General features: G+C 40.2%; 1 protein-coding gene across 3 annotated transcripts; it reads right to left on the reverse strand.

Annotated features, from left to right (window-relative positions):
• Nucleotides 1-211: 211 nt before the first annotated feature.
• LOC101169307 (angiomotin) lies at nt 212-23,345 on the reverse strand. Of its 3 annotated transcripts, none has more exons than XM_011483543.3 (13): nt 22,916-23,345; nt 17,716-17,776; nt 14,698-15,715; nt 13,012-13,600; nt 12,672-12,816; nt 9,666-9,758; nt 6,857-7,002; nt 6,627-6,776; nt 6,071-6,267; nt 5,708-5,836; nt 3,493-3,731; nt 2,704-2,997; nt 212-1,182 (listed from the first exon to the last, which is right to left on the reverse strand). In XM_011483543.3, exons 2-13 carry the CDS (start codon nt 17,774-17,776, stop codon nt 1,058-1,060), a joined length of 3,186 nt encoding a protein of 1,061 aa, XP_011481845.1. In that variant the 5' UTR covers nt 22,916-23,345; the 3' UTR covers nt 212-1,057. The 3 variants fall into 3 exon arrangements, with proteins under 3 accessions (XP_011481845.1, XP_020564499.1, XP_011481847.1); XM_020708840.2 differs by having other exon boundaries at nt 2,752-2,997; nt 22,916-23,342; XM_011483545.3 differs by lacking the exon at nt 17,716-17,776 and having other exon boundaries at nt 22,916-23,342.
• Between the last annotated feature and the right edge of the window lie 470 nt (nt 23,346-23,815).

The raw sequence follows: 23,815 nt of genomic DNA on the forward strand, positions 1-23,815 counted from the left end.
GATTTGTGATCTTCACTGGTGTCCATGGATTACATGAAATCTTTCTACCTTTATCCACCTTTGTCATGGTAGGGAGAACACGTCAAAGTAAGGGTGGGGTCATCTAAGATAGCAAAAGGGTTAAATAAGTAGATAATTTTTTTATTTACTAGCTTGTTTTATTTTTAGCTGATATCCCGTTAGCTAAAAACTTCACAGATCCAGACAAATCCAGGGTTTTCTCCAGTATTTTATTTATGAAATGCTTCACTTATGATACAATAAAAAACAAGCTGTATAGGAATAAAATGCCATTGAATTTACAATTGAAACTTTTTTTATATATATATCTATAATGATGCAAATGACCAATAACTGGAGCTGTAGTTAGTGAAAACACTATTTACATGTTAGAAATTGACTTACTTCACCCAAGTACCACGTTTATGGATAGTAAAATAAAAAAAATGGCAAATACGTGACTTGACATCAGACTTCTTAAAGTCATCTGGCAAAAAGAAGAAACTGAAGAATAAGTTGTGCAGTAAATGCTACATATGGTTGCAGAAACATTTGGTCCACAAACTTTAAGACGTATAAAAACTGTTTACTTCATGAAAAGCTCATTGTTGTTTGGATGTTGAACTACATGGTAAATGTATAAAAACGGAAAAAGGACCTTTTGATACAGAACAAATAAGAGAAATCCTTCACCTAAAGTGTACAAAGCTCAACATTTATGAAGTAGTGTTTGAGTTTTGTAATGTAGAAAGACGTAGATTTAAGTTTTGGATGACCCCCGTCATCCCTGTGAACACACATTAAGGACATCCAGGAAAATGTCCAGAAAAGAAAATACTGAGACGAGCTACAAACTAAAGTATTCAAGTTAGCAGATTTGCAAACACTGCTTCTAGATGAAACACCTACACCTGTCATACTGCTATACTGTTTTCTATAGGACCAAAGAATGAGTAAACATGTAAACAAAGATCATGGAAAACGATGGAGGTTTAGCGTTTGCAATGAACGTGGGATGGAATCCTCTGCATAATATTCAGTCCCTGTGACTGCGGAATCAGATGAGGATCTCCACCATGTCTGTGTCTACATCCTGCTGGGCGGATGGAGCAGCTTGCTGCTGAGAGTGGGACTGGATAGGGAACCTCCGCTCAAGAGTGCTGCTGTGGAACACTGGTACGTCTGAATGAAAATGAAAACATGAAGAAATGTTAGCGGTTCAACACAGACTTGTTATGAAAAGCAGATTTTAAAGTGAGTCAGACAATTATTTTGAATTAAATTGATGCATTTAGATAAATGTGTAAAGTTCTTCTGCCATTTTTCTTTCAGCGGCTTGTTGAATTGGACCGCTGTGTTCGTGGTTGTCATGTCAACGGCGGCGCATCACACGGTGTGCCAACAATAGAGGTTCCATGTGAGGTTCTTTTTGAGACCGACTTTGGGTCAAGTGAAGGAGAAAAAATAAAGCCCATTATCAGCCAGATCCACGGTTAAGAGTCTGACGCTGAACGTTCGCACCTTTCTGAATTTTAGAAGGAAGAAAAACTTCATGTCTGTTAGTGGAGCATAGCGGTCAGTGTTTCTGAACATGCATGTTCACTGATGAACATCCTCTGATACCGAGGCCGTACTGCACGCCAATCAAGTGATGTATTTTACAGCGAGGATTACCTGTATGTTTAGCTGACAGCTATTTTTAAAAATGTATACATATTTTTGTTTATTTAGTGTTGATGGCCTGCGATCTACTCACACATCTTTGATGTATTGGGCACCCCTGATTTATATTGTTTTACTAAAGATCATTATGGTGTTATAAGTAGCTCAGTTCTAACAGGAAGTCCATTACCTTTTTTGGGCAATTAAAGTTTTGATCTTTTAACACTGCAATCTTAAGTAAAAACAAATAAAACCTTGGATTAAAAAAAGAACAAGGAGAAAGAAATTGGAAGCCACCTACATAAGAACAACCAACTCTGCTGGGAATGCACCCTTACGCAAGATTTACACTGGTCCATCTGTGGTGCGTCTCTCTTAAGTTGCGTGGGGAGTCCGTCCTACAACAATCGTTTATTTGACATTGTTTTTGTTATGTCTCCGGTTTGTTCCTCATCCCTCCAGCCCCCGGAGGAGTGGTTTGAACTGCCACCCCCGTGTCAAGTAATTTGACAAAAACCTTGCCAATCAGGCGCCGTGCCATCTCCTTCGTCACAGAGTCCTTGTCAGATGCATGTTTTGTGTCATAAATGATGTTATGTTTTTGTATTTCCAAAATTAAAGCTTTCACCGTCCATGACAAAAACGGAGTTTCCCCGTAATGTTAACGTGTGTTATCACATGGGCCACATCGCCTTAAATGTAAACTGAAATTGTATTAATTTTTTATTTTGAAAGTACAACTGACATTTTTATTTGAACACCTGGACCTGTTTCCCGTTGGACGTGTCCAAAGACTGGAAATAGAATTCCTGCGTAAAGCTTGACAGAAGCGATGTGAACATTGGTTCAGATGTTGATTCCAATTGATTAAAGAACTTTCTTTTTTTGTGTCAATGCAACAGAGATGCGCCGGAAAAGTCCAGAAAAAGACCAGTGTCTTTACAAAGTTTGTAAAGGCTGAATCCTTGTAAAGGCTTGAAATATGAATGTGCTGAATGCAGAGTAGGCTGAAAATGTGTGCTAAAAAATGTAAACAAACACCATTTGCGTGCGGCTCAGACAGGCAGGTTCTGGTGGTTCTGCACTGACCCGCTAAGCGGTCGGGTATGTAAACTGGGCTGGGGCTGGACAGGCGGGCCGGCAGGGTCATGCTCTGGGCTGGGGTGTTGGGCTTGCTGGCGTCCTGACCCTTGTCGGTCTGCGTGCAGCTGTCCCTGCTGCCCGTCTTGGAGTGGCCGGCTGTCATGGGAGTTCCAGACAGAACCGGGGAGGGAGATGAAGAGATGGACTCTGTCCTCAGAGACTCTGTGCGGCACTCCGGTCCCAGCAAGACCCCTGAGAACCAAAGGATTTTAACAACAACGGTTTGGGGTCAAATCAGGATCAGCTTGCAGATAGCCCATTAGAAAAACAGATATAGTAAATTTGAAAAAAAAAAAAGGAGAAAACTTAAAAACAGTTTTAAAGACATTATAAATTATTTTCTACTGAAAATTTGCACAAAAAAACGTTGTAAATTTTAAAAAATTTAAACTTAAAAATATTGAAAACTTGAATAAAACAAATTTTAAACCTAAAACTGTTATCAAATAATAAAAAGGTATCTGTCTGTAACAGCTTCTGTTTTGTATTTTTAATTTTTGATTTTTAGTTCCCCTTCGCTTTTGGTCCTCAATTCACGATTTCAGTTCAGTTTCTCTAAACTGAGGCACATTTTTATGTGGTAAAGGTTTGACTATGCAGTTTTCTGTGGAATCTAAAGAACTGCAGTGCTGCAAACCCCTGATGTACAAACCAATGAAGAAACTTTAAAAAAATGGCTGTTCTGACCTAGACTGCCTTTCCAGCTGGTGTCCTTGCGTTCTTCAGTGATGGGGGAACTACTGAGTCCCAGGCTGTGGGAGAGCAGGCCTGAGCTGCCTGAGCCAGTGTTAGAGATGGACATTAGGGACTTGGAAGGCCTCATGGCGGACGGCGCGTCTGACTTGTTGGGCTCTTTCCTGGAGCGCTGATGCAGAACCTTGATCATGGCATCCTTCTCAATGATCTGGGCATGGAGATTCTTTATTCTGGAATGGACGTAAAAAAAAAAAAATTGGTGAAGAAAGTATTAGAGATATGGTTGCAGCAATAATTACGCAGCAGAACTTCTCATTTTTATTATTAAAATTGCTTATAAAACACAGTAAAGATGAGTAAAAATCAGAAAAAACATGAAAAAACATCCAATGTTGTGCGGTCACATGAACTCACATCTGCATTATAGATGGATAAGCAAACGACTACAGCGTCACTTTGATTTTCCTATATATTGATTATTTTGTCAATGTAAGAATCATCAAAATTATGCCGTCAATGGTTGATAAACATCTCTCATCTGCCTGCCCAGCTGTTGGACAGGAAAAGTTAAAAAAAAAAAAAGAAAAAAAAAATGATAAACATAAAAAATTATTTTTAAACTGTCTTTAACTGATGGAACAATAAAAAGGTAAAAGAAACATTTAGGCAACTGAAGGAAGAATATTTACATTAACCAACATAATTTAATGTCAGAGGAGTTTCAGACCAACAAAATCTCTTCCTATAAGGATCTAAGGATATTAGACTTTCTGTAAAGTAATTGCAACCCATCAATTTCCAGATTGGAGCAATCTTTAAAAAAAAAAAAGAAAATCAAAAAACTGAAGCAAGGTCAATTCACCGACTAACCACTAGTTGGCTGGCTCCACTAGCAAGTCAGTTTATATGCATTCCAATGAATAAACAAATAGATACATACAGGTTAGATGCAAGAAACAAGTTCCCTCTATGGCCAAACTTGATATTAAAGACAACTGTACATTTTTACACACTAAAAGGTTTATTATTTTATCTAAAAATAACAAAAACAGGGGGTGTGGTCTTTAGATTGACATCTGATTGTTGAATTTCCCCCTCTACGTTTACCCTATAAGACATTCAGACTTGTTTCTTCTATTTGTCCAGTTTTAGAGTTTGGTGACATCATTTGATCTGCTAAAAATATTTCCTTTTTTTTTTTTTAATGTAAACTTTAAAATTGGGACAACTATTTTTTTCAAACACCGTGGATGTCCGTGTGATGTGGGTTCATGTCAGGGTTGTCAGCGTTTTTTTGTGTTTAACATGTTCTTGTTGCATTTTTCTGATGATGGAGGACATATATTAAGAAAATTAAGCTGAGAATTGCTTTTCTGAGTATTTCTTTATTGTTGTGAATCAGGAGCAGAAAAAAAAGGGAGTTTAGAAAGCCTGTAGTTGTTCCTACAATCGGGAGCCCACAAGCTCCCTGCTCTCCTCTATTCTTTCCTAATGTTATAGACTTTCCAACACAAAAAGCAGGACCCACACAAACAAAAAGTATGAATCACATCTAGGAATGGGAGTTGCTGGGAGTCCAGGGATTTTTATCAAGCCTTGATCCAAACGTGGAGAAAGTCCAACATGTTTCTCCTTTGCACGGATCGAGGGTGTAGCCCCCACTTTGCTCATTCTTCTGCTTGATTAATCGCAGCACGACAAACCAAACTAGAACTTTATATCAGAATCTTGAGGAATAAGTACTAGTGTATTAAAGTCCCTGTCCGATCATCTTTTGATTTATTTAAATAGTGGTCTTTTAATCATACTTATCCTGTTTTTAGCTCAAATAAAAATAAAGAAATAGCAATTTTCTAGGACATAGTTTCTGCAGAGCATCAGGAGTTCATTAGAAAGTCACCTCTATGTTGTGGGCGGGAGGAAAGAAATACCCAGAAATGCAGTTTTGAGCTTAATTGTCTTGATATGTGTCCTCCATCATCAGAAAAATGCTTTAAAAGAACTTGTTAAAAAATAAAAACACAATTTGCAGTGATTTAACATTTGGCAACTCTCAAGGTTTTAGCAAACATTCACAGTTGGAGGATCACAGTACGAGGAGGAATGCTTTAACTCACAGTATGGATAAAAATAATAATAAAATGTGAGAGGTTTCTGACTGCGACAGATTTTAAGGTACCAGTTAGTCTGCTTTTAAATGTCTAACCTGCTTTCCATGTCCAGACAGCGTCGGTTGGCCATGAGGATTTCCTCCTCTTCCTTTTGGATACGAGCTTCCACAGATGTGTCGTAGCTGCTGCTGGGAGAGTGGCTGATTCCAGCTGCAGATGTATCCCTGCGGGACACCAGTCAAAGTCAAGGAGATGCCATTCCTGCTCTGGAAAAGTCATCTACACTGTGCAGATGTTCACATCATGTCAAAAAACATTCAAAGTTTGAGTCATTGTTAGAGGTGAAAACTACTTTTCAATGTTTTAATCTACCGTAGATCATTGAGTATAATATGCCAGATAAAGAAATGAAAATAAAACAAAAGATCTGAACATTCCTGAGCTGCAGAAACACCAACCTTTGCGTAGCAACAGACGCTGCAGCATCCAGAGCAAACTGCCTCATCACACTCTCCTCCAAATACTTCTGTTCCCACTTGGTCATGTCAGCCTCCAGAGCCAGAATCCTCTCCTCCTTCTCCCTCAGTTGCTCCATCACGGCTGTGGCATTAAACTCCGATGGGACCATGCCACTACTTTGGGAGTTTCCCTGCCGCTGGGGGAGATAAGAGACACACACACAAAAAAAAAAAAGGACGGGAAGAACAAAACTTTTTTACTTTTCTACATGTTTATCTTGATTCCTTCCTTTTAGTACAGTTTAAGTCTATTTTTTAAACAGTTGCACCAAAGAAATAGACTTAGATGTGTTTTGTTTTAGCAGACATATATTCAATCTGAAGACAAATAGAGCTTCTCTTAAGGAAGCTTCAGCTAGATTAATATTGACAGAGATAAAACAAAACTATACATGACTTAAAATAGGAAACTGCTTTTTGTGTGCTAATAGAAAACTGGAAGCACATCAGAGCATCAGCACTGATGCAGGTCTCCTTTGAGATGCGGCTGCATTACCTGCTGCATGCGTAGAGACTCCAGCTCTCGTTCCAGTCTCGTTCGGAGTCGGTGCTCCAGCTGTTCTCTCTTCTCGCACGCTGCCTGGAGCTGAGCCAGGGCCTGCTGCATCCTCTCCACCTTTTCCACATACACCTGCTTTTTCTTCAGCTGCACATAAACAAACAAACATTCTTATTTACTGTACTAGTGAACGTTTTTGGTCATTTTTCACTGATTCAAAGCCTTGCCTCCTCCTCCAGCTTGACCACTTTGGCCTGGGCATTGTTGAGAGCCTGGTCTCTGATCTCAATGTGTCTCCTTTGGTCGTCTGCAGTGGAGCGAAGGGCGTTTAACTCCATTTCCAGCTTCTCTTTCTCACGCTGCATTTCTTTATCTGAATTCACATTCAAAAAGAAATCCTTATTATGCTTTATTTCACAAACACATCAAACACACTGGTGATTAGTTTTAAAAACTATAATGAAAACACTAATAAAGTCCCCTGTGATTTATGTGGCATTTTTGAGACCCCCTGAATGGAACTGCAGTGCTTTTGTAACACACTATTCCACGTATGCTACGTGCAGCGGCTGCACACATGTCTGGGTCTCAAGGCCTGTGGAGAGGCTCATGTGCTCACCCGTTCGTCCTGATAGAAACAAAGTAGAATAAATAGGATAGAGCAATAAAGACCAGACTATAAACTATTTACCGTATTTTTTTGAGTATAAGTTGTGTTTGTTGTTGTTGTTTTTTTGCATATGTTTAGGAGCAACTATTTTGTGATAGTAAAAAAAAAAACATAAATAGGCTCATATAGTGTATTGTCACAATCGGTTGCCCTTTCACGGTTAATTCCCACTAACAACCACTAGAGTGCACTGTAGGTGTGTGTATCGGTATTTGCTCCTCACAGCAAAGCAGAAGAAGAGCCATCCACAACAAACATGGAAGGTAATTTGATGGTTCTCCTGAACTTTATTACAGTTTTCCTATTTACATCGAGACATGACGATTCTTGTTTTTACTTTTTTTGTTTTGGACTCAGTTGGCTGGGTGTAGGATTGGCACGCAAGAAACCAAGATTCGCCTCCCAAGGGACGCAATGAGTGTGGGTTCTTGGGGCCTTCACGCTACTGCCTAACTATGTAGCAACAGGGGACCAAGTCTGGGTCTCCCTGTGCCGGTCCCCAGCCCAGATAACATACAGGTTTGAGTCAGGTAGGGCATCCTGTCTAATAAGCTCGGCCGAACTACCTGTGTAAATCAGTGAAAGCTGATTCGCTGAAGGGATTTGCTGAAAGGTGAACGACAACATTGAGCATCGAATTTAACGTGCATCAAAAGGGATGCGGGATGGGAATTTGACGTGTAAATGCAATAATACACAAGGTTTGGTGGATTTGTTCAGAAGAGTTGTAGTTTTAGGAGAAAAGTGCAACTTCTATATTTTTTGGCACTATTTTGGCCTTTTTTGGCTCCTGCTACTTATACTCTGGTTGTTTTTTATGCAGAAACGGTCCAAATAAGAGGTTTCATTGCCGTAAATGATATAAAACAGAGTGAAGCTCAGTCACTTCTTGTCTACACAGTTGATTTATTCAACTTATTTACAATTTCATTTTTCATTGTCTTAAACCATTAACTGTATATCAGAACTGGACCGAGTGACCCCACCCCGCTCGAGTTCCAAACTGGAAGTACCTGCTGGTTCCAAGAAACCAAAATCCCATAGACTTCTATAGAAACAGCCAGTACTCAGTCGTTCTACTTGTTATAAAACCATTCCTGCTCGGATATCTTAAACTAAGCCCTTGCTTAATTTCTTCATGATATTTTTTTCTGTAATGTAGGTTATAAACTGGCCAATCACATGCCTGAATCAAAGGATAAGGTTTCACATCAAACATTCAAAAGTTTTTTTTTTGACAGATTTCATTTTCCCCTCTTTCAAGTGGAAGCGATGTGGACTTCCAACAAGCTCCTGATTGGCAAGAATGGTTGCCATAGAAACGTTGACCGACTCAGACCAATTAATGCTTACAGACGGTTCTGATTCCAACGTGGTGGCACCGTGTTCCTAAAAAATGAATTGACTTCATCTTGCTGGAGCCAGAAGTAAACCATGTTTATCGATGACATCACACTTACTCCACTTTTCATATACAGTCTGACTTAAAAAAAAATATTGGGGAAATTTGTTCTCCACATTTGACCCATCCCCTGGGGGAGCGGTGAGCTCCAGACACAGCCGCATTCGGTGGTTCAACCCCCGAATCCAACCCCTTAATGCTGAGTGTCAAGCAGGGAGGAATTGGGTCCCATTTAATAAGTGTTTGGTGTGACTCGGCCTAGGTTTGAACCCATGACCTTCCAGTTACAGAGCGGACACTCTAACCACAAAGCCACTGAGCTGGTTATTAGAGACCCCTTATGACAACTTGGGAAAAAAAAACATGTTTTTTTAATTCTAATGATGACGTTTATAACCAAAATCCCACAATCTAAATGTCTTTAAAAGCCATATTTCATGTCTATCCAAAATCTCCTCTACGTGGGCATTGGTGCTGAGTTGAGTAGCCCCGCCCTCGACCCCCCTTTCTGCAAGCTGCATCTGCAAGCCGCAAAGTTCTTAAGATTTTAGGTAAAAACTGTTTTTGTCTTCACTCCATTAATTCAGTGCCATTGTGTTGAGTTTGCTGGCTTTGTCTGCAAATATTTCATTGAACTTGTGATCTCCAAAGAATTTCTTCTAAAACTGTAAATCCAGCTGCTGATCAGCCAAACGTTTTCATGGGTTAAAAATTGAAAACATTTGAACAAAAATTGCATTCATGTGGACTGACTAATCTGCAGCAGCTTTAAAGATTATCCCTGTGTTAGTTTTGAGCCTTAAAAATATGCTAAATGACCATTAGCTAAAGCCAAATGGCTCCGCTGCCAACTCAAACACTGACTGTGGAATATGTGGCCACTGATTGGAGAAGAAAAGGGTGTTTAGTGTTGAGGTAGGCATGCTTGCTGGAGTATGTGTGTGTGTGTGTGTGTGTCACTCACTCTGTGTGAGCAGCTGTGAGATGGTCTTGCGGTTGTCCTCTGAGCCCTCGCAGTCTTTCGTGGCGAGCTGCTTGTTTGCCGTCTCCATGCGCTCTTTAAAACATCAAAACCGGAAGTAAATGATCTGGACTCACACAGACATTTCTAGTTGTGAAAAGACAACTATTGTTATTTTATAGTAAGTTTGTGCATCAAAAGAAACATATTTATTCTTATACTCAAAGTATTGTATGGGGGGGGGGGGGGGGGGTCAAACTAGGACTATCACCAGCAATTTCCAGAATCGGTTTGATTCAATGTAAAATGTGATGAAATAATAAACCAATGCGATTGTTAACAGCATCCAGAGTTAAATTAATTCTTAAAGGGAGAAGCTCCAGCAAAAATGAGCAGATTATTATGTTTCGTTTGGCCACTAGGTGGAGCTCGCGCTACAGCCTAACGCTTTATTCCAGAAGATTTGAGGGGAAAAAACTGTGCAGATTGTTACTTTGTGAAAAAAAAAAAAATCTTTTTCTTTAAAAGAGTTTGGAAAATTCATGCCTGTGAGTATATAAATCTGTTCATTTAGTCAGCAATGTGTGTTTAGGTCGAACGAGCGTTAGCATCAGCAGTCTTATGTGAAATTCCATTATACGTTAGCATCAGGCTAGCAGACTTTTTAACTGCTGTTATGCGTTAGGTCACCGGAAAAGGAGGGGCGTAAAAGATCGATCTATACTTTTATGGATCGATTATTGACTTATAAAGCTTGGATCGATTCAGATTAATAGATTGATTTTATCAACCCAGCTCTCGGTAAAACTTTGAAGGTCAGGTCAGGATTCACAAGTTTTCTCGGTCATTTTCATCAAATCTTCTTGATGTTGATCTTAAAAAAATTCTTCTTAGCTTGTTTTTTTTTCTTAGCTTGTTTTTTTTCTTTCAAGGTGGTCAAAAGGATCAGAATTTCTTTCTTTTTAAAATTATCAGGAAATAAAGCTTCACAAAGTTCTCCATATCTTTCATCTTCAAGCACGGCTCCAATAAAAAGATAAACTGTGTTGTTGTTTTTCTCGTAAATTTATGACTTTTTTTTCCTAAATGTATTAATGTTTTCTCTTCTAAATTTATAAAAACAAATTCTCATATATTAATGACTTTTTCAACCTAAATTTAAGACATTTTTTCTCCTAAATGTATTACTTTTTCCTCCTAAATTTATGGCTGTTCTCTCATAAATTTGTGTTTTAAAGTCATAAATTATTACTTTAAAAATGAAAATGAATGAAAATTTATAAGAAATAAAAGTCATAAATGATTTTTATAAAAATACAACTTTATTCTACTTATTTGACTTTTTTTCATAAATTTAGGACTTTAATGTCGTAATTGTAAATGTATTTTTGTGTTTGTCAACTAGTCCTAAAACTTATGGTATTGTTGTACTGTTAGTATGATTATGGGGCTAAATTTAATCAAAATCAAAATACTTGTTTGCATAAAAATTTCAAAGGTGTAACTAAAGATTCTTTTTTTCTTTTTTTTTAAGGTCCTTGTTTTTGTGTTTTGCTCTACCATTCTTTTAATCATGTTATATAAATGACATTAGTTGTAATAGTTTTCATTTTCTCGAATTCTAACCTTTATGTTTTAGAGTTTCAAAGACAGTATTGCCATTCTAGTTTAATATGCGTCTGATTGTATGTAAAAACAGAGTTTCTATAACAATATTGGTGTTTATGCGCACTTAATTATGCATATTTGGCGTTTTGCGGGTTATTATTTTGAGTTTTATATAAATGTGTATAAACAGCAGATGTCTTTATGAGGTGCATTTATTTATTGTGTACTGTGGGGCAAAAACGTGTTGGGCAGTTAAAGATGCTGTGAGTTGTCCCACGCAAGAAGATGATACACTTCCACTGTGAGAGAAAGAATTTATAAATAATAATCCAGGAAATCACATTGCACGATGCACAGTAGGAGCCTCTATTCTTGCCCTTTGTCCTCTGGACACAGATCTCAGATGTTGTTCCTGGAATCTGCTAGAGCCGCTCTCCCAGTTTGTGTCTGAAAGCTCCGAGTGCTCTAATCCCCACAGGGACCTCTTCTCTTTCAAGGTCTTCTTTCAATCTTTAGTGCTTCTCTGAGGGATCAGTTGTTTTGATGTCATTCTAGAGGTTGGGTTTTCCTGATTCTTACTTCATGTCTATGACTGTCTAGTAAGTCATTTCTGCAGTCTGCATCTCTAGAAACCCATTTCCCACCAGCATGTTTTGGATCCAGCATGAGAAGCTCTGAGTCCTAGCATGCAGACATCTGCCGACCATCTTAGCCTCCTCTCTCTGTGATGCCTCGGTGGAATAAGACAAGCTAAAGCTTCAAAAAGTCTTTCAGAAGAAAGAAAAAGTGTTTTGTAAGCTATAAGTGAGCCTCTAGCATCTTCCTTCTTGCATCTGTCTGCAGGTATGTGTTGACCTGTAAAATCCTTCCAAATGTCTGATCACTGATGTGGGCTCGTTGAAGAAACATAAATGGTACGCTCATTAATCAAGAAGTTACGAAAAATAAAATACACAAGAAAGATCTTTGTTCAATAGATCTATTGAAATTTTGGGAGAGCACAAATGGGAGATTTGGATGTAATCCCTGCAAAGGTCAGTTCTAACTGAACAGACAGGAGGCAGGAAGGACAACAGGAAGCAAAGCAGCATTCCTAAATTCCTATGATGAAGAGAGATTTGCTCTTTGTGTGCGTCTGTGCTGCATAAATAGATGCTAATTGTGTTATGAGCACATTGATCTAATCTCATTTTGGGTTGGGCCTCCCTTTTCCCTTCAATCACACAAATTCAGACTAAAAAAACATCTTGTTGATAATTAATCTTGAACTTATTGTACAGATTTGCCCTTTATAAGCGCATTTGCTAAACCCACTGGTGGCTGTTTGCACCAGAACCTCAGTGTGGTGCATTTCCACGCTGTGATTCACCCTGCCAGCTCCGGGCCCCGCCCTGCACTCACCCCTCAGGTCTCTGTTGAAGTCGTGCAGGCGCCGCACCTCCAGCTCCAACTTGTTCCTCATGGTTTTCTCCAGAGCTTCCCTCTTGGATGAGGATTTAGCGAGGTTCTCGTAGGCCTCCGACACCAACTGGATCTCCGTTTCCAGCTGCAGACAGGAGACGATGCCGCATTTGATTTTCTCCCACGTTTCTACTTTTTACTCTGAAAACGTTGTGCCATCGCGTTACTTGATGGACGATAGGGCGGAATTCTGCAGTGCAGGTAAAGATTTGAATATCCACACAAATAAATATGAGGCTGAAGAAATGTGGATGTGCTTTAGGCCTTCACCAGGTGTTACCTTTTGCAGCTTCGTGACTTTCTCCCGACAGGCCTCCATCTCTTGCCTCAGCATCCGGTTCTCCTCCGTCAGCACATCCACCATCTGTTGAGTACGAGCGAGCATGGCGTAGGGCTCGCCTGGCAGCTGGCCGTAGGAGTGTGGCATAGGAAAATTCCCCGGTTGAACCATCATAGCCGGTTGAGGATGACCTTGAAACTGTTGCTGCTGCTGGTGCTGCTGCTGCTGGTGCTGCTGCTGACATGGGTGATGAAGCTGCTGATGATGGTGCAACCTCGGGGTGGAGCCATAGGGATCGGCGGGGAAAGCGTGACCTCTGTGCATGGGTGGGTGACCTGGACCTTGGATGCCTGGCTCGGCTCCTTGGTGGGAGCCTGTGCCATGTGGACTACGAGGTCCAGACATGTGGTGAGGCTCCCCAAGAGACTGCTGGTGGGGGAAGGACGGATGCGAGGAGTGGGAGGCAGACAGCATGCTGCTGAGGGTGGAGGACTGGGCGCGTGACAAGGAGCCAACAGAGGTGACGGAGGAGGTGGGACTGTGGTGGTGAAGCGACCTCTGGTAGTGAACCGAACCCTCCTTACTGGATCTGAGGAGACATCAAGCTATTAAATGACAAATTGATTGAAACTAACTGTTTATTTCTATGTTACCTCAAATTGGAAAAAAGCGTAAAATTAAATTTGACTCTTTAAATGTCTTTTTTATTTTTAAAACATGGAAATTTTGGGAATTTAAGGGGGGGCGTTGTTTTCATCATTTGTTCATGAATTTGGGCCATAAAAGTAAAAAACGTCTTTGTTTTTAAGTGCCAGGTCAGAACCCAGGCGTTTTGGAACATCAGGATGAAACGGCACGAATGACACTGCCCTTAATCCCCACAGGAATGTCATCAATATGAACGCCTCGTGTCCCGGCTTGTCCTGTCCCGATGATTAAAATTGTGAGGAATTTGTAGCTGTTACACTCTGAGGGAAATAGCAATAACTAACATAAAACCAGCTCGACTGGATCTCGGTGTTTCCAAAAACCCTGTTGAGAAATCCCGCCGGAGGTTTGCCAGCCTGATCTCATTTTCAATGTTCTTTTTTTTTTTGTTTTTGGGCCTTTAAAGACCAACTCTGATGAAAATTGTGTTGTTTTTTTAACATTCTTCTTGACGATAACAACATTTTTCTGTATATGGAGGACATATATAAATAAAATTAAGCTTAAAATTGAGTTTCTAAGTATTTCTTCATTCAAATTGTTTTGAATCAGGAGCAGACAAAAAAATGACGTTTGAAAAGATCGTATTTGTTACATAGAACACAAACAAGCTCCCTGCTCTGCTCCATTCTGATTCTAGATCCATGTAGGTTCATGTACGTCCTAGCTAACATCGAGCTCCAATACTGCTCACCATTTTTGTTGCACTTATAATGTTAGTTGGGGCTGTGAGGGGCTGTAAGCTAGCAGGAGACAGAGAAAAGTTTTTTTTTTATTTGGGCAAAAAACTGAAAAATTTTAAAATCTAGCAAAAGATTATCAGAGTGGATCTTTAAATTAATTAACTGGAATGTATTTACTGGTGTTTCTCACACAGCTGACCTCAGTGAAGTTGGGCCACATGAAGCAGAACCTAGCTGGAGTTCTGATGCGTGTTACGTAAAGTGGGGCTCAAAATTGCACGTTTGCATTTCTCACCTGAATGAGCCATACTCCGGTGGGGGCTGGTATCGAACGTTTGGTACCTCCCGGGAGTGCTCCCTCCCTCTTTGCTCTGTGTAAAAATGGCCCACAGGTTCTTGCTGCTTGGACGGGGAACCGAAGGCTTTAAAGGGGTAGTCTGGAGGCGGGCCCCGGTGCTGTGGCTTGTAGTAATCCCCCGGTTGCCCTGGAGGGGGGCAGTGGGGTGATAGTGGGGTGCTATTCACCGGGGGGTGAGCCTTCACACCACTGGTGGCCAAGGAGAGTTGCATGAGTCGTTCGCTGAGAGAGCGAACGTGTCCTTGTTTCAGATCCTTCAGCGCGTCATCCTGGTGCACCTTTCCAGCGCCGTTGATTCGCTGCAACGTGGGGCGACCCTCGGAGGTGCGCACCTTTGCGCTGGTCACCCCAGTGACGTAGAAGGCAGCTCCCACAGAGGAGGGCAGCGGGGGCTGCTGGGGTTGACTAGTGTGCTGCTGAGGCTGAGGAGGAGGAGGACCATGACCTCGGAAGTACTGAGACTGCACTTTAGCCTCTTCGTATGTGGGGAGATCTTCAGGGTTCTGGCACTGTCCCTGGCTGCTGCCGCCACCTCCACAAGTCCCCACACACCCCCCACTGCTCCCACCACCTCCTCCTGCTCTAGTGGAGCCCAGTTTCTCCAGGCCGTTGTCTGTCTGTAGCTCCTGCCCTTGCGGTTCCTGTCGCGCGATGTGGGACGCCATGGAATGGTCGTCAGAGGGGCTCACCTGTCCCTGTACAGAATAACCCCCACCGCTTCCACTACCACCTCCACCTCCTGCCCCTCCACCTCCTCCCCCAGACTGTTGCTGCTGCTGTTGCAGCACATAGTTGCGGTTCATCTGCTCCTGCAGGAGGCGTTGCAGGACCGTGCTGCCGCCACTTCCGACGCTGTTGCTGCTGTTTGAAGACTCGTCAGCGGCGGCCCTCATCTCTCGCTCCCGCTGGCCACCAACCTCATGGAAAGACAAGCTCCGCCCTCTGTCAATAATCCCTAAGCGGGGAAAGAGAAAGTGCAATAAAGAATGAGGAAATGGAGGGGAAACGGTTAACGGTTTGGTACAAACAAAGAGGCAAAAGCGCGGAGATTCAAGGAGAAACAAACGCAGAAAAGAAAAGCTTAAAGATGCAGACGGACCGTCCATAGCCACCGATTCCCCTACCACAAAAAACATAACATGGATGAAGAACACTTTCTGAAAAAGCACAGAATACCAACATCAGAAAAATCCTGCACCATCAAACCCAGGTGACAAACACCACAAAACATCAAGAGTTTCCTTCAAATCGATGACCGTAACTCATAGCAACAACCACAGATCAGAGATGAAACAGCTAAAGGATGAAAGGCAAAAAATCTTTAAAATCCTTAAATGACAGCAAAAATATCAAACTAATTTTAATCTCAGCATAAAATAATATAACCCAATAACAGTAATTTCATTTTCTCTTAATTTAACTGCTTACTATTTCCTGATATAGCTTGAAACCAGAATTCTATTGAAAATATGACAAACATCTGCGAAAACAGACTCCTTAGAACTAACTAAAATTCTCACCCCACATGTTATTTTAAATTGTCTGTGAACGCCTCGCCAATTTTTTTACAAACTCAAGAGCCTTTATTTGTTGATCGAAAAGGAAGCAAGTTGATCAACAAAATAAAAGCACACATTTTATTTTTTCATAATTAATGGCAGATTTTTTTTTAAATAAGATGCCGTTTTTGCAGTGGATCACTATTTTAAACACAAGGATATCACAAATAACAATTTCCATGAAAATGTAGACATAAAAAAGCATCTTAAAGCCATTTTCACACATGACCTGAAGCCCTGTTTTCCTTTGATAGAGATGCTTTGCAGGAGAGGTTCACAAGCAGCTTTTTTTTTTATTTCTCAGAAAAGATAACACTGTTCTCTGGTGTTCTCAACAAAATACTGCAGGCCAGTCGGTGGACGTTTTTGGCAGAAACTATATAAGAATGTGAATTTTTCTGGGAATAACCCCTAATTTTACAATTATTAGATGATCTGTTTAAAACAGTGATAGCTGGAATACATGTGGAGGATGCAAGCATAAATCCTTTTGGGATTTCTCCAAACAGCATTTCTGTCTGTCTATTCTGTGTCATGTTACTCCAGTGGATCAACAGACAGCCAACTTAAAGACCCACTCCAATGAAAATTGTGTTTTTTGTTTTTTTGTTGTGTTCTTTTGGCATTTTTTTCTGATGATGGAGGACATTTAAAGGAAATGTATCTCAAAATAGCATTTCCTAGTATTTTTTTATCCAATCAGGAGCAGTTAAAAAATGTGTTTAAAAAAGAACATATTTTTGACATAAAAAATACACTGAGAGGGCCACAAGCTCCCTGCTCTGCCCTGCAAAGGGGAAGGGGGGTCGGGGTTGCTCTGCACCAACAGTCCCACCCACAACTCAGAGGTGAATTTCTAATGAGCTACTGCTGCTCTGCAGAAACTATGTCCTAGAAAACCACAGTTTTTTTTATATATTTTTGCTAAAAACAACATACCGGGAATCATAATTAAAAGACCACTGGAAAAGATCAAAAGATGATCAGAGTGGTGCTTTAAGTTTTATTTTGGAGGGGCAACTTTGGAGAAAGTCCAGTTTGAGATTTTAAAAAAACTTAAAAAGTGCTTTTGTTCATGTGTGAAAATGACTTCTAAGACAAAAATAAAGAATTGTATGAATCAAACAAGATGTTTACATAATTGATTTGAAGAAATCAGAAATGTTCCCTTCTAGTTCAAGTCAAAGCCATGCAGTTTATTAAACATTCAACTCTGTCAAAGCTGAAACCACCTGGTATGCGTTTGCTCTGAAGGAACATTTCAACCATAGCAAAACTTTTGCTTTGTTTGAGAGGTAGTCAGAAGTGATTTCAATTGTTGTGGTTTCCGCTGACGGAGGTGAATGTCTGTCACTCTACACCCCTTTCAAGATAGAGCAAAGAAAGACAACTTTACATCCGGTGCTTTCAGTTATCCTTCTCATTCTCAAGGAAGAGGAGGCTTTTTTCCGAAACATCTGCAGGTAAATATAAGGAGACAAAATATTAGCATTATGAATCTACATCCGAGGTTAAGAAACATAGAAGTCCCCTTCATTTAACCTTCATTTTTGGACTTTACAATTACAACAGCTTTCCCACAAACAAACAAAAAAAATCAAAAAGACCTACTTGGAAAGTTTCTTTTGTGCTATTTGATTTTGTAAAACATTAAACCATCACACACACAAGACATAACATTGAAATATAGATATTGAACCACATTCAAAAGTATATAGAAATTGTTGTACATATTTTCCATTTTTTACCTGTAACCCTTGTGCTATTCTAGGAACTTTAACGTTGGGAGTTGGGTCATCTAGACCCACTAGACAGTGCGCTGAACCTTTTTTCTTCAATGATTTGTGATCTTCACTGGTGTCCATGGATTACATGAAATCTTTCCACCTTTATCCACCTTTGTCATGGTAGGGAGAAAACGTCAATGTAAGGGTGGGGTCATCTAAGATAGCACAAGGGTTAAAAGATGGAGAACATTTGGATTTTTTCAGAATTTATCACATTTTTTGAAAATAAACATCTACCGGTAGATGTATTTTCCTACACTGGAAAGACCAGAACGCTTTCCGATGTTGTTACTTTGGTGTTAAGCAACGACACAGAACAACTCCACAAAGAAAGATGGTACTGTTCCTGATCAGCAGTAGGTAGGACTGGGATAAACAGCAAAAGATTGGGGTGGGGGATCTTGAAGACTAAAATTGGACAGTGTTGCTTCAGACAACAGTCAGACTGCTTCAATTCCATCAACTCCAGTTAAGAAATCAATGTTTCTCTGTAAAAGGAGCAAGAGTTCCCTCTTTGAGTTCACATCTCAACAGGACCTTGACAAACCAAACATGACTTTCCCAACAAAAGACCTTTGATACCAACAGGCTCTAACGCAGCTAACACTTAACGTCTTCTTGACGATAACAAAGAAGACTTTTTATTCTGCCCAACATTCCCTACTGGTCCACTTCCACAGAAAGTTTTCACATTCTCTTCAAAGTTAAACCCAGCACACGCAAAACTAGATGCCACATTCTTTCATCAACGTCCAGGATACTTGGGCAGATTTAGCTATTTGATGACACACCCCTTTTCCTACTCCCAACTCACACACTCGCTCCAACAGGTGGAGCTGAGAGATGCAGACAGGTGAGTATGCAGCCATTCATCTCTGACCACACCTTCATACCATTACTGTACTTTCTGAAACCGGCCTATTGTTTTATATAAAATTGTTCCCTATCAGGAATTTGTCTGCTACCAGTCACGATGGGTGCAATTGTTCTCATTGGTGTTTTCCCTCTGATCTTGGGAAAATACTGAGTTTCAATGGAATCATTTTTCAGCGCGGAGAAAGAAAGCATAAAAGGCTTTGCCTTCAGCAGGTCTGCACACAAGACATGCAATAAAAATCATAAATGACTGTCAACAGTATTGTCTAGACAAGTATACCAGTAGTTCCTAAACAGGTCAATGACAACGCAAACAACTTTTAACATTAAAAGTCATTCCATGTGTGCCGTTATAGTAAACATTGTTTTGGCCCGAGGGACAATTCCAGATTTGCGCAACGAAGCTGATTGTGCAAAGAATCATATTACAGAAGAGACCGGTCCTGTTTAACCCAAATAAGCAAAATCTTGGTTTACAAAAATCCCTTAAAGATTCTTCCTTTTATAAAGAAAGTTACCAAGAACTTTAGTGTCTACAAAGAGTTAATTTACCCGTCAGGGTTGGTAAGTGCACCAAGAAACTCTGTAATCTCAATAGTTTGATCAATTATATCAAGTATGTCTGTGTAGTTTGAATTTACTTTGTGGTGAAGGAGCCACGAGACTCCTTTTAAAAGCCACACAGACTTGAGTTCACATCATTAACTATCAGCCAGAGATTAAAAAATAAAGTTCATGAAGTTAAACGTCCAGCTGGACTCTGCAGCACATTCCAACAACTTCCAGCAAAGTCTCAAAGGAGAAAATAATCTGTTCTGGCCTGAATTCTATCCAGAGTAAAGGACAAATACAACGAAGATGACAACAACCCTCGTACTGCAGTGCAAGGTGGTGAATATTGTGTTTAATTTAAAAAAAGTATCTTACAAAGGGTTTTCTCGAATATTATTTTAATGGCAACTGAAGCCTTGTGCAGAACAGAACTAAATGTAGATTCCAAAACCTTCTGACCTCTGTTGAAAATATGACCTCTTTGTTCCAACTCAACCCTATACTGATACTATTTTGATTAAGGTTTAGGGGCTTCTTCTGCACTTACTCAATAGTAGAGGGCTCAATTGATTTTCTCCGCTTTAAATCAAACATGGACATGGATTTGTGGGATAAGCACGACACAGTCGAATATGTGTTCGAAAGTAAAGATTTGCCAGATCTTGTCTTCTTCTGCCATTGACTCTTGGTTTGTGTTTGGACGATTGGATGATTGCTTTTTCATTAAACACACAAACAGAAAGCACATTAGCATGTTGACAGAAAAATAAAAATAGATGACTACCTCTGTTAGTACTACAGTGTGGGTTGTTGCAATTTTCTAAAACTGCATTGTGGAGGAGATTGTCTCACATGTCTTATACCCAAGTCTAAATAAGTTAAAATTCTTGTTGAAAATTGAAATTCCATCACTTTATGCACCAAATGTTGCAGTTCCTTAAACAATTGCAGTAATACATTTCAGCATGTGAGTTGCCAAAGTATATTCATTTAAAAAAACATGGTTAAAAGATTATATTGAACCGCATAAATCTAATTTATTTAATTGTATTACTGATAACTAATGAAGACATTGAACATTTTATTGTTTTGTGACATTCTTCTTTCCTACTGTAGATGCAATGACGGCATAATTGGGTACATTGGTACCAGCAGATACAAAAGCAAAGGATGCAAAGAAAAAAAGCAACGGGAATCTGCAGTCTGGCTAAGAGGAGCACTTTCTTAACTCAGCCAGAGCTCACAGATCAGCCGTTAGCTCTCATGTCTCATTGGTTGCTATGACAACATTAAACAACTTAACCTTCATAACCTTTGGTCAATGGCCAGTTTCATGACCTACTTTCAGGCAAGCTTTAGCTGTTAGACAGATGACCTCACAATGGACTCTAAAAGAGGCTGCTATATAGGAACTTTCACAGTCAATCCAATAATGACAAGATGGAAAGGACAGGTGTCAATCAAACTTAAATCATCACACCTCCACCATGCTTAATAGTTGGGCCATTGTTTTTTAGTTTTTTGATCATATGTAGCAAACAGCCAGAATCCTCTTTAACTGCAAATCTGAATTGCATTTGTTGAGACGATGTCTTGCAGCCCAAACTAGCAGGCTTGTTTATTTTGTTAAATAAAGAAAACTAAAATGAATAAAACTTCCAAGTTGAATTTTTGATTTAATCCGATTAAGGCCCAAAGGACCATACAGTCACAAGTCCTGCCAACCCGTGCATACACATTCATGGTCACAGAGCTGCAATGCAAGGCACTAGACAAACCTCCTGGAGCAATGTGGGGTTCAGTGTCTTGTCCAAGGACACTTTGACACATGGGCAGACAAAGCAGGAACCCAAACTGCAACCAGTTCTGTTACTCTACCTCTACACCAAACATTTTCTGTTCATGCTTTCTATTGTGCTTCCAAAGTCACAACTCTATTGAAGGTCAGCTTTTCGTGTACTTAAGCAATGGCTCCAATGGAAGATTTAATTCAATTGAATTTTATCTATATAGCCCAATAATACAAAATAGTTGTCTCAACAGGCTTTATACCGGTAATTGTATCAGAACATGAAATCAGTCGTAAAATACAACAGGCAATCGTTAACAAAACTAAACAGACTAAACTAAACTGGGCATTCCTACCCTTAGACCCTAATGCCTCCTATTATCCTAATATCAATGAGAGTTGAAAACTAGAGTCAAATTAACCTCATGGAAACCATTGGGTCATGTGACCACACCGCCTCTCTATTAGATCCATGCACAGTCATTGTTAGCTCCACGGCACTGCACGTCCAATCCCAGTCCTTGAAAACAGGTGTCCTGCTCGTTTTTCTGACGCCCCTGCCCCCTCTACTGGAGAACCAGGTGGGTTCCACCAGGGGTACAAGGGATAAGAAAATCCAGACTCTAGCCATGAAGAACGAAACGGAACACCCGGCTAGTATTTCATATGAACTTAATAAAGCATGATTTGGCAAAAATGTGTACTGCGTTTCTCACAGATCACTAATCTCCCTTGTGTTGTTGAGTCATTTGATGAGTAAACTTCCCCATTCCACTTGTATAAAGTTGTTTTTAAATAAATAAATAAAGATAAGAATAAAATAAAAATAAGAATTCTCCCTTTCATTAATTTTGTTTTTAAAATGATCTCGACACCCTAACACTTGAAGAAACCAACAAGGCCTCTAATATTTCCAATCGCTGGAGAAGTTTTAAAGTGTGCAAAAAAAGTAAATTACTTTGAAGAAAGGGTTTACAGCTCCATAAACGCTTGTTTATTGAAGCACAATTTATTTTATGTAAATTTGAAATTGATATACAACCTTAAATGTGTGTTCTCTGTTGGGCTTCCATATTTTTACCCTACATGCATCTGTCCTTTCCTCACCTTGTGGAGCAAATGTCATAAAGATGCTCAGCTGGATGTTGGAGGAACTTTTTTAGTATTTAATGACAGACTTTCTAAATATTAACAATCCAAAACCAAATATTATCAATCCTATAGCGTCTTTAAAGGGTGAAAGGGTAAGTAAAACCTAAGATGTCCAATCAAACTTTGAATGTGCCACCATTAGAGCTTTAGGCCCATAAAAACATGCAAAGTCTTACTTTGAACATCTGGCCTAAAAGTTTCTTCTGATTCATTAAAGTTCCAGAAAATCTAAAAACATTTAAAGCATCCCTGAAGAGGCAGCGAGTGAACAGAGATGGCTGTCATGTTTAAGCTGTTCGCGGCAGTTTGGTCTCTAGTAGATGATTACAAAGAAAGCGAGCGGACTCCCGAGGAATGCAGTTTTACGACCCGGAACAGGAGTGCGAGACGTTCACATCAGTGTGAACGCTCTCCCGGCGCACACATACTTAGGTTTTTACCTTTCCGCGGAGCTTCTTTTCTACTTCCCCGATCCTTGAAAACACCTAAACATGCCGTTTCCCTTTCCCGTTGGACAGAAGCAGTGCCCCCCTTCTCTTCAACCAAACTCCTCCGCAGGAAACCTGAGGCGGCTCAGTCCTGGAAGTCTCCGGAGGTCTCCATGAGTTTCTGCGCGGACACGACGTCTCGCTCCTTCCCATCAAATTTCATTCTCCGCCGTGGAAGAACAAGAACGTTTAAAAAAAAAAAAAGTGGCAGGAAGCTCCCTCCAGGCTGGCCCTGCAGCATGACAGGAATTTCCAGCCCCCTCCCTCCCCAAACGTCCTCCTACATCTAATGGAAACTGGATGAAAAAAACTTTTTTCTTCCCCTTTTTTGTAAGGGAGCACGGAGAGCCGTCCTACTCCCGTTTCCTAATCTAATCAGTCACATTCTTTTAAAACAGACACACAAGGGGGCAGCTCACTGGAACTCCAAACCTTATGTTACGACGCACTTATTTATTAGTTTATTAAGACCAACATGGAGGGAGTGGTTTCTAAAGATAAATATGTGCATTCTCTACAACAAGTTTAATAAAAGTGCTTTGATGTGCTCGTTTAGCTGAAACAACTCGGCTTGTACTAATGCTACGTTCCTCCATGACACAGCAATAAGGAGAGAAAAGAAAGTTGCCCCGACCTGAGGGGGGGAGGAGGGGAGAAACGGAAAAATGACAAAGGGGCTTTGTGACTGCAGCTCCTCCGCTGCCTTCAGGAGCCCGCGCGGAAAGTAGGAAAAGTCAAGAGTCAATGCACGTGCCAAACTCACCCGGAGGTTGTTTTCTCCTATCAAAAACCCAAACTATTTAGACTTAGAACATGATTCGAATGCGAATGGGGTGTCTCAGAAAAACGTGG

Source organism: Oryzias latipes, chromosome 14, assembly GCF_002234675.1.
Source record: "Oryzias latipes chromosome 14, ASM223467v1".
Taxonomy (NCBI): Eukaryota; Metazoa; Chordata; class Actinopteri; order Beloniformes; family Adrianichthyidae; genus Oryzias; species Oryzias latipes.

Coding starts and splice junctions, on each gene's coding strand:
- LOC101169307 (XM_011483543.3), bottom strand. CDS start 17,776: ATGTTTCGGAAAAAAGCCTCCTCTTCCTTGAGAATGAGAAGGATAACT. Junction 5,837..6,070: donor GCGTCTGTTGCTACGCAAAG/GTTGGTGTTTCT, acceptor GGTGTCCCGCAG/GGATACATCTGCAGCTGGAA. Junction 3,732..5,707: donor TGTCTGGACATGGAAAGCAG/GTTAGACATTTA, acceptor CGTCCATTCCAG/AATAAAGAATCTCCATGCCC.